The 16261-nt window shown below is 36.3% G+C and overlaps 1 protein-coding gene across 1 annotated transcript in view; it reads left to right on the forward strand.

Annotated features, from left to right (window-relative positions):
* Positions 1-16261, forward strand: part of CDK13 (cyclin dependent kinase 13) — a 52442-nt gene that overhangs the window by 12108 nt on the left and 24073 nt on the right. The window contains exons 6-7 of the mRNA XM_015813060.1: positions 12671-12860; positions 14595-14651. Coding sequence (XP_015668546.1) covers positions 12671-12860; positions 14595-14651 — 247 coding nt within the window. The remainder of the gene's footprint in view (positions 1-12670; positions 12861-14594; positions 14652-16261) is intronic.

The following is a 16261-nucleotide window of genomic DNA, read 5'->3' on the forward strand; positions in this document are numbered from 1 at the left end:
CATCTGGGTCCAGGGAGGGCTTCTTAAGGAGGGGCCTCACCACCGCCTCCTTTAGGGCTGCGGGGAAGGCACCCTCCCGCAAAGAAGCATTTATAATTCCCTGGAGCCAGGCTCGTGTCCCCTCCCGAGCCGCCAGTACCAGCCAGGAGGGACACGGGTCCAATAAACATGTGGTTGCATTCAGTCCCCCCAGGATCCTATGGCTGTTTCCTGGAAACAGCTACTATTTTTGGAGTGGTTGCAAGGAATTGTGGCTGCTCTAAATATTGCAACTGCTTCCAGAATGAAACCATGCAACCTAGGAACAGACCAAACTGCTCTGTTTCCTCAGAACACATCTGGATATTTTTAAAGCACTCCAGAGATCATGTTAGAAAGGCAGAGTAAACTGTGAACAGAGAGATCTTCTTTGCTTTCCTAATGTGAGCTCTGGAGCTCTCCAGAACACTCTGGAGACACAGCCAATTTCACTGTATACATGTTATACTTTGATAATAAAGGGTTTATTTATTTATTAGGAAAGCAGAGGTGCCTGCAAATAGGGGGTGGGATGGAAGGGATAGGGCCTGGTTAGATGGGAAGGAATACCACGTTCTGTGGAGATCCAGTGGTGATGCTGGGGAGGGGGGCAAAAATCAGGCCTAAGGACTGCGGGATCCCTGAGTGACAGGAAGTGGAGCACAAGTTGCCTTGGGCTTGGGGGATGCCTTGGGAGGCCTGGTACAGGTGGGCCTGGGCTTGTGCTGGGACTTCCAGGGGTTTCCTTATCCCTGAGTCACCCCATATTCTGCGTAATGATCTGTGCAGTTGCTTAATTACTACATGGGGAGAGCAGATGTGTAGGCCATTAAATGAGGCGATCACATGGTCACCTTGCTTATTGACCATCACGACTTGCAATTGTAATGGGCAGGTTCCATTATGATCGTGAGTGGAGGTCTAGCTGTATTGAAATATTTTTATCTTACTATGCCAACTGGAAAAGTATTTTAGAAAAAGAAAAAGAATCATAGATACAATAAAACTCCCCAAATTACAATTTATAATAATAATTCATAGTACAAGAAAATGACAGAAAAATGTCAAGTTAGCACATAATAGTAAAAGTTGATATACGAAGAAAAATGATTAATTCGTAATTCATAAGGGTTTTTTGCTGCAGTAAAATGTGTTTTAATATTTCAAATAGAGCATAATAGGGCAGCTAGACAAATGGTTGTATACTTTAATTGACATTAAAATATTTCTGGACTTCTTCATAACATGCAAAGAAACTGTGGAATTAAACAAATGACATGATTCTGCCCATTTGGTGTTCTTATCATTATTATTCTGCTTAACTATGGTTCACCTTAGAAGTATAGAAATGCAGTAACAATGATATGGAAATAAATGTTAGTTTGTGAATAATGGTGCAACTTCTTCTGTTATCCCAGTGCTAGGATTTTTAACTCTGGCTTGCAAAACGGCTAGTTTAGATTGCAAGACTAATAAATGGCCATGTTAGAATTAATCATATACAGTAACTGAAGATATAATGGTATGCTTAATCGATCTTATTTTTTACGTTATTATTTTTTACTATATAGATTTGTCTTTCTGATATAGTCCAGAAGTAAGTTAAACAGATTTTTATCATAGGTTTATAAAGTAGCTTGGGATAAGCTTTAGCAGAACTAATTTAAAAATATATTCCAGAAGAATGGAATGGCAAACCATTTTTGTACTGTTGTCGAGAAAACTATGTGGAGTGTCCCTTAATAATATTTAATGGACAAATTTATTTTATCCTTCATAATAGATTTCCAAAAATAAGATAAATTTGACTTTAAAAAATTTCAGAGAAAAAGTAGATACAGAAGATAGCATATGTATCAATTTATGTATAGTACTTATCAGTAAATTTGTAATCCTACTGATTTTGGAGAGAAAAAACCCCATCACCTTCTGAGATATAGATTATTAAATTTAATAAATAATTATTAAACAAATTCTGGGGGCAGCTCAAGAAAAAGTAAATTGAAAAATGCATAAGTATTTAAGTGATTGAATTAAACTTACTTGTTCATTACAAATTATCTAAGGAGCTTAGGAAATAAATAATAATAATAATCATCGCCAGATGGATTAGTAACCAACCACTCTCAACAAGTCCTTAATGGAACTGTATCTTCAGGCAATGGGGTATCTCAAGGCTCTATCTTAAGTCCAGTACTTTTTAATATCTTTATAAACAATTTTGATGAGGGGATAGAAGGGGAACTCATCACATTTGCAGACGACACCAAGCTGGCAGGAATAACGAACGTTCCACAAGCTAAGCTTCTATCTAACAAAATGAAGTTCAGTGGCGAGAAATGTAAGGTTCTACAATTAGGCAAGTAAAAGGTGGTATAGAAAGGTGGTACTTAGTACAATATAATAACTGAGAGGGATCTAGACGTTCTAGTACAGAGGTCACCAATCTTTTGGGCACCAGGGACCGGTTCCGTAAGGATGCATGGTTTTGTGTGCTGCCTGCATACCGTGGATGGGGCTTTGCTTGTTTGTGCGGACCGGTTGCTGGCATGCTGTGGCCTAGTACTGGTCACGGATCGGGGGTTGGGGACCCCTGGTCTAGCAGACAATCACTTAAATTTGAGCCAGCGGTGTGCTGCAGTTGCCAAAAAAGCCGAAACAGCCCCAGGGTGCATTAACAAAGGGATAGGATCCAGATTATGTGAAGTGTTAGTACAACTTTATAATGCCTTAATAAGACCACACTTGAAATATTGCATCCAGTTTTGGTCATCATGATATAAAAAAAAGACATTGAGACTCTAGAAACAGTGCAGAGAAGAACAACAAAGATGATTGGCGGCTGGCGGCTAAAATATGAAGAACAGTTGCAGGAATTGGGTATGTCTAGTCTAGTGAAAAGAAGGACTGGGGTAACATGATAGCAGTGTTTCAGTATTTAAGGGGCTGCCACAAAGAAGAGGGGTCAGCCTATTTATCAAAGCAGAACAAGAAGCAATGGATGGGAGCTAATCAAGGACAGAACCAACCTAGAACTAAGAAGAAATTTCCTGACAGAACAGTTAATCAGTGGAAGGGCTTGCTTTCAGAAGTTGTGGGTGCTCCATCATTGGAGGCTTTTAAGAAGAGATTGGGCAGACATTTATCTGAAATGTTATAGAGTCTCCTGCTTCGATAGGGGGTTGAATTACAAGACTTCCAAGGTCCTTTCCAACTATTACTCTGTTTCTGTTAATAACTCTCAAAAGTTATGCCTTGAAAAAACTCATTTTAAAGGCTCTGTGGATGTAGAAAAGAGAATTGATTCACTATTATGGCTAATATTTAAATATAAGCTTCTAGTTCTTAATGGCCATTTGTTCTGATTTTGTAAACAGCTGCAGATAGAATGCTCTATTTATCTTGAATATGTAGGGTATCGTCTGTTGGATTTGTAATGCATGCTGTTGTCCATCCGTATTTAGTACATAATTCAGGTTGTTTGGAAAAATGGATCAATTTACCCCCATCCCTTAATCTCATGAGATTCCCGCTTGTCTGTTGCGGTGAGATACTGAAATATGTATATTTAATTAAACATGAAATAGTTGACATTTGCAATAAACAAAATAACATTTCCCCTGAAAAATATTGGCATGGGCATTTGTGTGATATCATTATGTCAGTGTTTTCCTCTTGTAACCATGACTGCTGATTTTTTCCATATTTTCACTTACCACAAAAAGGTGTTTTTAAAGAATTCAAAGAAAATAATAAAACAGAAAAAACTTTAAAAAAAATAAAGAAATTGTTATAAGAAACCTATGTATAAAATATCCCTTGTTGTAGTTTCTGAAATTAGGTGGAGATATTCAGAGGTCAGCAACCAAACTTTGGTAGTTCAGTTACTATTTGTTTTTGTTCATTGTGAAATTAAGCATTCAGTAAGTTCAATATATCCATCTTAGATAAAGCAAACAATTTTTACCTGAAGATGCTTCAGAAATGAAAAACGTGAGATAAAATTTCATCCATGGTCCTTTAGTGATACTGCTGTTGTACATCTAAGTAGCTCTCAACTGAAGATATAAAAATATAACTGAGAGCTAGTTTGGTACCAGGCTAGAAATCAGGAGGTTTTGGGTCTCATCTTAGGTATGAAAGTTGCCTGGGGAACTTTAGGCTATACGCTCTCTCAGCCCAACTCAGTTCAAAGGATGGTTGTTGGGAAAATAGGAGGAAGGAATATTAGATATGTTTGCCATATCTTTTGCTTGAATTATTTATAAAAATAATAAAAGCAGGCTAAAACATATTTTTTAAAAGTGCCACCCATGGCCATAATAAGGTTTTCCATCTCTGCGATAAATGAATCCATTAATAAACATATATGCTATTAAAAGTATGCTCCAAACTTGGCTTCCGGTTCGTCACGCGGCCGCCATGGACAGCTGGGAGACTTGCTCTCCCTCATTCAGTTTCGCATCGCTGGGGGGCCCTGAAAAGGGCCGAAAGTCGCCCCGAAGAGGCGACCAGCAAGGAGGGGCTTTCGCTGGATTGCGGGAGAGCAGCAACTCTCCTGTCAGAGCAGGCGATCCCTCCAAACCGGCAGACGAAAGGACCGGGCATAGAAATATGGCTCGTCCCTAGGCTGCTAACAGCCGAAGTCACATTACCATCTGGCAACTTCAAAGCAGTGTGGACAGGACTGAGTGAGGTTTGCCTCTCTTACATCCTAATTACTTAATTACCTGCATAAGCTGCTAAAGTACTTTCCCCCGTGGTGAGGGAAGGGGGATTCTAGCCCTCCCTCCAGAAACAGCGGCAATCAACCACTCGGGAGTTTAAAATGTTGGAGAAATACTGGGATCCTAATTGGAATTCTATTTCCTAAAATTGGTGGATTATAAGATTTGTAACTTTCTACTCTCTCTATTTTTTTCTCTGATTTTCACTCTAATTACTATTGAAGATTTGGGGGTTTTCCCCTTAAAATAGAGGGGGGAAAAAACTAAAAAGATCCAACTAACTCTGAGATGTAACCTGATATTCTTCAAGAGACTTGTTGACAGCGGTGAAAATAGATAAGATATAAAGCAACCTTGAAACATCATCTGCAAAAAACTCAGCTCAGCTCCCCATTTGGTGGACTTTCTGACTGTAAGTTTCTTTTTTTGAGTTTAATATACTACAATGGAAGAAGAACAGGAATGGATTTCTTCTACAGAGGAAGTACAGGAATAAATTCTTTGTATGTTAAAAGCGATTATCCAAACTTTACATATAAGTCTGCATATGCAAACTCAAACTATGACTTCAACCAAAGAATTATCTATACCCGTGGTGGCGTGCCACAGGTGGCATGCAGAGCCCTCTCTGTGGGCACGTGCGCCATCACCCTAGTCCTAGGCCTTCAGCTGAGTTTTATAAAACCTTTTCGCTTTAGGCCTCTGCCGCCGTGTGCAAAAAAAAAAAAGTTTCAATCAATCAATTTCAACTTCTCGTGGGGAAAAAAAAATCTTGCAGAGTTGGAATTGATTGATTGAACTTTTTAGTCCCACCCAGTCTGCTGTTACCACCGCAGCCATGTCCACCCAATGGGCCATGCCATATTAGAAAGGTACTTTTTGTTTGATTGATAGAATAAGAACTGTATTGGTTCGAATATGACAGTAGATATTATGGGGGAAAGAGAGGGAATTAGTTGTTGTAATATTTTGAGATTTGTACTGATGATATTCAAATGTAATGGAATTACTGTGCTCAGCCGCCATGCTACTTTTCAAATATGTAAATGTAATATTGATTTTCCCCCCGCATGTTATGGTAACTTTTGCTGCTACTACTTCTAAGTATGCTGAAGTATCAATTTGTTTCAGCAAGGAATACATTCCCTTCTTCTGTTGTTATACAAGCACATATAATAGGATCGTTGTGGACATTACTCCACCCATCAAGACTTAGGTTAACAATTTTACCTTCTAGACTTGTTGCACATTGCATAATTACTTCATCATATACTTTATCCAGCAGTTTCCATGCAACATCTAATCTACTTGATGGATTATATCAGTGGTGGCGAACCTATGGCATGCGTGCCAGAGGCGGCACTCAGAGCCCTCTCTGTGGGCATGCGTGCCGTGCCCCGGAGATAGCGAGGGACTGGCCCCCACCACCCTGGCCCCACTCACCCAGTCTGCCATGACCATCGCGGCCACGCCCACCCGGCACCCGGTGATAAATAAGTGGGTTTTGGGTTGCAGTTTGGGCACTGGGTCTCTAAAAGGTTCGCCCTCACTGGACTATATCCTAGTCTCAGTGACTGAATCATATTAACAAAGTGTGTGTTTTCAAGTAGACAGAAAGAAGAGTTTGTTGCATAAACAAACTGAGCAATTTTTTCATCAATTAACTCTTTTTCTAATCTGCTGGTTTTTATCACAAACTTATCTATGGTGGTGGTTACAGATGGTTTCTTTCTTTTAGGTGATATATTGCGGATATGTGTAAATGATGTGACTGATGCACTATCCTGGACAGATAACTCTGAAATTTTAGAACAAGAGGATGGCGATTTAGAAAGTGTATAGTTTCCAGAATTTTTTATGTTTATGATGGTTTCATCTAGATTCTAAACAAAAAAGTCAATGCTGTTATTATTTTATTATTTAAACCATGTATGCTTATTGTGAATTTTTCATTGTATTCACACACACTACAGGAATATTTGCATATTTCAACTCATTATTTCTTTTTTTGGCAACTGTATAAAAATGCAGTGCCATGCAGTAAAAATAGCAGATATATATTATTGCTTTAGCATAACAATATCCCATGACAGTCTAAAAAACATGGTGAAATAAAAACAGTTTACCAACCTTCAGGTCCTGCCTCTTCAAACATGGTCCTTTCATCACAGCACTTCTCGTGATGTTGTTTCATTCGGGCCACCAGGCCTTGCATCTCTTTGTTGTATTGCTTTCTTTTTGCACGCATATCTGCTTTACCCATAGGTAGAAGGACTTCATTAAAATATTCCCAAACTGGGTCTCTTTTATGGCCTGCTGCCATTTTGCTCCTCAAGAGAGGAATAAAACACTTCAAGCTAAGTGCAGGAAGATCACAAGGTTTATAAGCTGCTTAGAAGGTTTCACTTTCATTTTTACTGCTTGCCCTTCCTACTCACACTTAGAGACTGGCACAGATGCATTTCTCTTCAAACAATTATACAGTTTGTAGTGTACAAAACAATGGGATAAAGGAATATTCCTGAACTTTGTTTTATGATTTATCTCATGGTTACTGTGAAATTGTGTGAATGCATCAATGCAGTGCATGTTATCTAAGCTTGCAGAGCTTGGATTCATTGGATGAGTTTACCAAAAATATAAATATTGCAGAATATACAGCCTCATGCTACATAACTAAGTTCCATTTCATGCTGAATAAACTAAATTATTAGCATATCTTAAATAGAAAACTATCTTTAGATAGATTTTTACTCCAAATCATTTTATTAAAATAAATTTGATAAAAATAAAAAAAATCTGATTTAAATAAAAAAAAACCTGGATTTTTTTGGTTTTTTTTAAAAAAAATCCTTGTTTATTATGCACCTTGAATGAAATACTACTATATTGACAGTGTAGGATAGCAAAATTCTTGCCCAATTCCTTGATATTTTTCAGTATAAGAAATGAGAAGTTTGTCTTTTTGAAAAAGCAGGGCAATCTGCATCTGCTTTTCTGTTTTGATAATTTACAGACTTTTTTTTCATTGTGAAGAAACTTACATTAACTTGCAGATACTCTGGGGTATTTCTGCAATCCTGCAATTTGGAAAATTTTACTGACAGTTATCAATTAATATAAGAGAAAGTGTTATTGTTATTTTTTATGTTTTCATCTTATATGAATTCCTTTATGCAATCCTCTTGGAACTTATAGTTCAAGAATGGAGAAACATGGAGAAACTGATGCTTGGTTATTCATTAACAAAGATACTTGATGGTTTTCAGTAGGTCTCTATATACATGTGGATGTATTTAGATAAAATACAGTCATCATGAAATTGCTTTTACTTAGATTTTTCATAGCTCTTTTAAAGAAATTGTGAATTAGAAATTGCATACGTATTGTAAAATTATGAGAGGTTTTTGCCTGTAACACATTAATGTTGTATTTTAATAGGTCACAATTAATTTCTTTGTTATTCCAAACTCTTAAATGATTGCATCTTGATAGTTTGGGGCATGAGAAAACAGTCATAAGTGTATGATTCCTTTATCTCTCCATTACCTCTGATTGCATTTCTAATATCTTGGAATTGATTATTTCCCCCCTTCTCCTTATCCCAATTAAAGAGATTCATTGATCTATGATATTAAAAAGTTTGTTAAAAATTGGAAAGCAATTGGAAATCAAAGGTTTAAAAAAAAAAATAATTATTAGACGTTTTAACAATTGTAAAAGATAATGCAAGTATCCATAAAAGTTCTGATGCAACTGAAAGCTTTTTGTCTTTCCTTATCTCCTAGCAGTCAAACCCAAAAGTTGACTCCTATCTTGTGGTTTCCTCACGAGAGGAGGCAATCTCCCAACCTCTCCTTATCTGGAGCAGTTCAAAAATCTTTTTGAACAAGAGTGTTTGTTAAAAAAAACTATTGTTAGAGTTCAAAATGTTTTACATATATCTACTTTTTATTAACTGTAATTTGCTATGCTATCTGTGCTAATATACTTGTTTCATACCAGTCAAAATATAATCAGTAGAACTGAGTGCCTTGTGTGTTGTATGTTTCAGATAAAAAAAACTCAGAGTGTTTCAAGTATTCTATCATAGGAAATCTGTGTGTGCTTAAATAATTTTGGTTAAAATTAATTGTATTTTATTTTCCAGACCCAGAACAGTTGTTAATTAAGAATGGAAGTGAAAGCTTCCAATTGCCTCCTCTTGGCCATCTGGAAGGAGGAGGATAGGACTGTGCAAACCTGAAGTTTGCTATGGCTTGTTTCTTTTTCATACACATGTTTACAACAGAGTACTCTGAAGTTGGAATACAATCTTGATTGTGCCTCCCAGATCTGTTTAATGGAAATAGAAAAGAAAATAAAAGGTGCAAAATACATGTAGTGGACTATCTTAAGTGAGTTTCTTAAGTATGTATTTGCTGATTTACTGTCTGGAAGAACTTATTCTGACTATTTTACTATTTTGATGAAATTCTTGGGTTTGTCAAAATACAGTAGTATACACTGAAAGCATATGTTGTTAGGTTGGGCTTATGCATCTGTTTTTGATTAAATGAAAGATTGGCAAGGAGCAAGGAATTGTGGTAAATTTTATTTATTTATTTATTTATGCAATAACAATAGCACTTAGACTTATAGCGCTTTACAGCCTTCTCTAGGCAGTTTACAGATTGGCAAGGAGCAGGGAATTGCGGTAAATTTTTATTTATTTATTTATTCATTCATTCATTCATTTATGCAATAGCAATAGCACTTAGACTTATAGTGCTTTACAGCCTTCTCTAGGCAGTTTACAGAGTCAGCATATTGCCCCCAACAATCTGGGTCCTCATTTTACCAACCTCGGAAGGATGGAAGTCTGATTCAACCTTGAGCCGGTCAGGATCGAACTGCTGGCAGTGACCTGCCTGCAATACTGCATTTTAACCACTGTGCACCACGGCTCTATGCATTGATACATATACATTGTATTTAGCATATGGCATCTATAGTGGTCATGCAATCACTGATATACAAATTTAAGTAAAGCATCAGCATACAGATACAGATAGTCCTCGACTTATGACCACAATTGAGCCCAAAATTTCTGTTGTTAAATGAGACACTTGTTAAGTGAGTTTTGCCCCATTTTACAACCTTTCGTGCCTCAGATGTTAAATGAATCACTGCAGTTGATAAGTTAGTAACTTGGTTGTTAAGCGAATCTGGCTTCCCCATTGACTTTGCTTGTCAGAAGGTCGCAAAAAGAGGATCACATGACCTTGGGATAGCAACAGTCATAAATATGAACCAGTTGGCAAGTATACGAATATAAATCATGGGGATGCTGCAAAGGTAACTGTGAAGAATGGTCATAAGTCACATTTTTCAGTGCTGTTGTAACTTTCAACAGTCACTAAATGAACTGAGGGCTACCTATACATATACATGATATGTGGATAATACAGTATAGGAGATAAAATATTAAATTAAGATAAAAAGATAAATTCATAGACTTATCTTTTATAAAATAGGAGAAGAGAGTGATGTTTTCAGATGGCTTAGTATTTGTTCCCCAAACATTTCTCTTTAAAATAATGTGTGGTGATGGTACAGACAGGAGTGGGGAGAATCTTGGATCTTTCTTGATATATCCTGATGAAGAAAGCAGTTAATACTAGTTCCTAATATTGTTTGGATTGGTTGAACTATTTTTGACTAAAATGTCCGGAATTTAAAATTACAGAAATGTGTAATTACAGATTTTGAGTTTTTATTCAAACTTGAAAAAATTCTTAATGTCATATATCTTTTTATTTTCATATTGCAATAAGGACTGTTCCCCAGATTTTGATAAATTCCAAGATGGAAAGTGGGCTGGAGAGTAGGGGGTATAAGGTAGATTTTATTCTTGTTTAACCAAGGGATAATAATAAAATTCAGAACTATTTTTCTGGAACTTGAACATATAAATGGTGATGCTGCAATAGCTGCTCTGAAATGAGAAAAATCTTATGTTGTTTAAGTAAAACTTGAAGTGGAGGTTTTTTCAATTTAGTGAATGATTGCTTTATCCTCACATGGGGTAAAAGATTGATACTGTCTGAAGAGAAACTGGATTACTTATTTTTAAACTAAAATATTATAGTTAGTATTTTAATTTACAAACTGATAGATCTAAAATTGAAAGCTATACTTTAGAGAATGTTTACCTCAGTCCATTAGCTATCCCCAACTATGTAAGCTATCCTGTCTCTTAAATATAAAGGATATAATGTGATACTGTTGAAACTTGCGAAAGAGCCATTTAGTAATATTTTATGATTAGACACTATGGCCAATTTTCTAAAGTAACCACTGAGTCAATATTTCATAATCTGCTGCATTGGGTATTATGCGAGGATTTGTAGTAAGTTCGGATGCACTTTTTTCCTGATGGCCATATAAGATGACTTGGATGAAACAGCATACTTTATTTGGAGACATCTCCACTGAAATCTTTAACAAAGGTGTTAAATATTGTTAAATTTGTTCTATAGTTAAAGCCAATAACTTTAAATTTAATAGTTGTGCAGTTTGTTTTTCAGAGACTATAGAGGAAAGGCTACTTAGTTTACTATCTTGCTATTGCTCTGTATGTATCTATGTGTGTATAAATACAGGTGGTTCTCAACTTATGATCACAGTTAAACCCAGAATTTTTGTTGCTAAATTTTGCCTTATTTTATGTTCTTTTTTGCCACAGTTGTTAAGTGAATCACTGCCTTTGTTAAGTTAATAACATGGTTGTTAAGTGAATCTAGCATCTGACTTTGCTTGTCAGACAGCAAGGTGGAAAAAGTGATCACTTGATTTCAGAACACTGCAACTATCATAAATGTGAGTCAGTTGCCAAGCATCCAAATTTTGACCATGTCATCATGGGCATGCTGTTATAACTTTGAACAGTTACTAAATTAACTGTTGTAAGTTGAGGATTACCTATACACATAAATATTATTCTATTTGATATTATTTTCCAGGTAGTCCTTGGGTTTTGATGGCAGTTGGAACCAGAATGTACATTCAAAATGTAATGTCATGTGACTGTATTGCTTAGTGAGAGAAGTCCCAGTTGCTAGCTCATTAACTATAAAGAGGCAAGAGTCCTAGGCAAAGTGCACCAGGCAAACATTATGGAATGGAGGGGAATGCATGGATGCCACTTACAGTTGCTATGAAATATGGGTGGGTTGGGGGATCACAGGCAAGTTGAATATGTGACTCTGGGATCTCATACTCTGTAACAGGCTCCTTAGGAATAAAAATGGCAAAAGCAATTTACAGGAACAACTTGTAGCCTTTACTTTTGACTTTGCTTGTGGGAAGCCAGCAGGGAAGATTACAAATGATGGTCATGTGATTGTGGGGCCATGCAATCGTAAGTCTGAGCTGGTTGCCAAGTGCCCAAATTGTGATCCCATAAACACGGGAGTATTGTGATAGGCAGAATTTTGAGGACTAATCATAAGTACTACTGCTCAGTCCCTTTGCTAACTTTGGATAGTCACTGAATAAGTGGTTGTAACTCGAGGACCACTTGTATTTCCTTGTTACTTTATCTCAGTTTTCTTCCTTCAATCCATCTTAGAAATTCTTATTTTCCTTTTCTTTTTAATTTTATCATTTTGTTGTGATCTTATAAATAAATTCTTAAATCAGAATATATTTTGTATGTTTTCCTATAATATTTAAGATGATTGATGAGATAAGGATATGTAAAAAATTACATGTCCTCTCTTTTCCAACAAAGTATTCAGGGAAATTACGTTGTGTATATATTAAAAAAGTGGTAATATGTGTGTGAATTCTGATAGCTAAGCAAGATTTATAGCTATCGTCTGAATAAACAGTGACATTATTTAAATAAAACTAGATATATAAATTATCTTAATTTCTTCCAGGTGCTTTCTACCTTGTATTTGAATATATGGATCATGATCTCATGGGGCTTCTGGAATCTGGCTTGGTTCATTTTGATGAAAGTCATATTAAATCTTTCATGAAGCAATTGATGGAAGGCTTAGATTACTGCCATAAGAAGAATTTCTTACATCGAGATATTAAATGTTCTAACATCTTATTAAACAACAGGTAACCATCCAGTTTTTAAAAAATATATTTCCAAAATTTAGAAATGAAAGAAAATGTAGTTTGTAAATTCATTTTTAAATATAGTAATAACATTTTATTGGCACATGTAATGCACTTTTTTTGTTAAATCTACTGGAAATTCTGAAAATTATTAATGACTTCAGCATTTCATTTATTTGAATGCATAACTAATATGAATCTAGAGTTCATTTTAGGCATACTTATATTTGGAATAGATATATTGAAAGCAGTGAGTTTATCTAAGTAAGTCATGATTAAACAATCAGAATACTTTTAGGCTAAATCCAACCCATAAGGCTTCTACAGAAGCCCTCTGGTTTAATTTTAAGATTAGAGATGTTAAATATCTTCCATAGGATCAATAAATTATGACAAAAAAAGACATTTCCCGTGTGTACTGAATTGCTGCATATGAGTAGTAGGATTGTGTTTTTCATTTCCCAAGGAACCTTTTTTTTCCACCTGTACATAGTGTACATGCACATAGAGCTAGATTAATGACATACCGTGTGTGTGTGTGTGTGTTTGTGTGTATCAATAAAATATAGAAAAAAACGAATACCCAGGATAAAAGTAAAACAAACCTGTTTAATACAAACAAGTTTGTAAATAAAAGAGTTACCAAGCTTTCATCGGCCTAATTGCCAACGTCATCAGGGTTGGAATGCTAGGTGATTAGGGAGCTTGGTAACACTTTTATTTACAAACTTGTTTGTATTAAACAGGTTTGTTTTACTTTTATCCTGGTGTTCATTTTTTTCTATATTTTATTGATATGTGTATGCCCAGGATTCACATTTTTAATGTTATTAAGGACTATATATATATGGCAGTAATAAAAGTATCCGAACACCAGGATAAAAATCTTAAACCAAAGCTGTTTAAACTACAAAAAGTACTAAGCTTTCGTTGGCCAAACTACCAACATTGTCAGAGTGTAAAAAACGCCAGATCTGGGAGTTAGTTTATATAACTGGCCGCCTCTGCGCTCTAACCCTTGAATGGGTCATTGGTCCACTCATTAGTACCGGCCGTGCTGTTCTTAAAGGGCCCGTGCTTGTCAATGCATCCGTAGCTTCCAAGGTTGCTCCCCTGCTGTTTTATCCTGGTGTTCGGATACTTTTATTACTGCCACGATATATGTATACCCGGGATTCTTGTTTTTAACGTTATTAAAGACATACACACACACACACACACATACATACATAAACACACACACACACACACACACACATATATAGTAAATTCTATAGTAATTTTTAGAAACTCTTTTCTGCTCTATGAATATTTATTATATTTGTATTTTATGTGCTTTTAAAATATTGCTTTAGGTATATAGCAGTTTGAGAACTAGTTAAAAAGTGGCATGTAGTAGATATTAAAAATATTGATAATTGCAGCATTAAGTTATAGAAATCAATGGATATTTAATCTTATATCAGTACAGTAAAATGTTTTTAAGTATTAAAATGATTTATTACTTTTTAATGCTTTATTTTTCTCATTTTTGACTGCATACTTGTAGCATCTAAATCATGAGAACAGAACTCATGTGTAAAACTTAGGTTTTGAATTTTATGCATGAGGACTGTACTGCAAAGAGTTTTGTGTGGGTCCAAGGCAAAAAAAAATCCCTTAAAATTGAATTAAATATAGTTACTATGGATATTATTCAATTGTACATCAAACAAAATTTACTGTTTCCACTAGAGGGCAGATCAAGCTTGCAGATTTTGGTCTTGCTCGCCTGTACAGCTCTGAAGAGAGGTAAGTTTAATATTAATCTAAAACTATGTGTCTCTGTTTTGGAAGTATTCTGAAAATATCTTATAAACAAAACTTTAAAATGTAATAAAAGATGCTGAATTAAAAAAATATTCTTCCATGACCTTTAAGGATGTGTGGTTATACTTATTATTTTAATGTTTTCTAATCTGAATTAAAATTTAACATTTAATTTAAACATTTTAATTTTAATTTTAAGTTGGTTTACGCCAGATTAACTTCAAATTTATCTTATACTTAAGGTAGCTACTTTCAATCAATGGATTTAAATTAGCAAACATTAATTTATAGTTCTTTTTATAGGATTTTTTTTCATAGTATCAAAAGGAAACAAGAAGAACATGAGTTCAAAGTAGTTTCTTTATTGCTGCTTGCCTGTAGACATAAATTTTGCCAGACTAAAACACTTATCTCATAACTATTAAATACCAAAGATTTCATGCTTCTTAGCTGGAAAAGAGTCCCACCTTCCTGCGACTGGCATGTGTTCCACCACAGTGATATCTTTATTTAATATTATCTAAAGTGTATTACACAGTTTTGTTTAATTTATTGTAATGGCTTTGCACAATAATTTAAAAATATATACCTTTTTGGCAGTAGTACTTCAGATGCAGTGTAAAAAATCTGAATACAACTGGAAACATGAATCTTTGATTCTTGTAGAATATAAATGGAGATAATTAGTTGGTAGCACCAGTGCATTAACTCAATCGCCTAGTTATCATGAAGATACAGGTAGTCCTTGTTTAGTGACTGCCTTGGACTGTGACCTTTCACAGTTGTGACAGTGATGAAAAAGTAACTTTGGAACCAATGCCTGGATTAATGACAAATGCAGTATCTCTCTTAATTATGAGTTTTCCATTACAACCAGTTAGTACCTGTTGTCCTGTGCCTAATCTCTGTTGTTCTTCCTTTACTCCACTCTCACAGAGTGGGAGGTTACCTAAAGAAGGATTCTCAGGGCCTGGGCTTTCGGCTGATGCTGTGTAACGCCAGGTCCACGGTCCACGGTTAATAAAGCCCCCCTCATTTATGATTTGGTATCGGAGGGGGAGGTGGACCTGGCGGGTATTACGGAGACCTGGCTGGGCCAAGGGGGGGTGCCCCTCGTTGAAATGTGCCCGCCAGGTTACCGTGCATTTCACCAGCCGAGAGCCCAGGGTCGGGGTGGGGTGGTGGTGGTTATTATTAGGAAAGGCCTGGATCCAAGGGAGACCACTGTGCCGCAGACTGCCGGTTGTGAATCCCTAGGTGTGAAGTGGGGTCATGGGAGGCAGCAGGGCGTGCTGATTGTATACCTGGCTCCCCGCTATGTATCAGCAGCCCTACCCGAGCTACTCAGTGTGATAGCCGAGATGGCGATTGAGACCCCCAGACTGTTAGTCACGGGGGATTTCAATCTGCCATCGTTAGGTGAAGCATCTGAGGTGGCTCGGGAGTTCATGGCCTCCATGACGGCCATGGACCTGACCCAATTAGTAGATGTCCCTACCCACACCGGAGGACACACACTGGACTTAGTTTTTGCCTCCGGCCAGTGGCTGAGTGATCATGGTTTAGGGGAAATGGTCGTTGAGCCCCTGTCA

This window comes from Protobothrops mucrosquamatus, unplaced genomic scaffold (assembly GCF_001527695.2).
Source record: "Protobothrops mucrosquamatus isolate PMUCROS unplaced genomic scaffold, P.Mucros_1.0 scaffold131, whole genome shotgun sequence".
NCBI lineage: Eukaryota > Metazoa > Chordata > Lepidosauria > Squamata > Viperidae > Protobothrops > Protobothrops mucrosquamatus.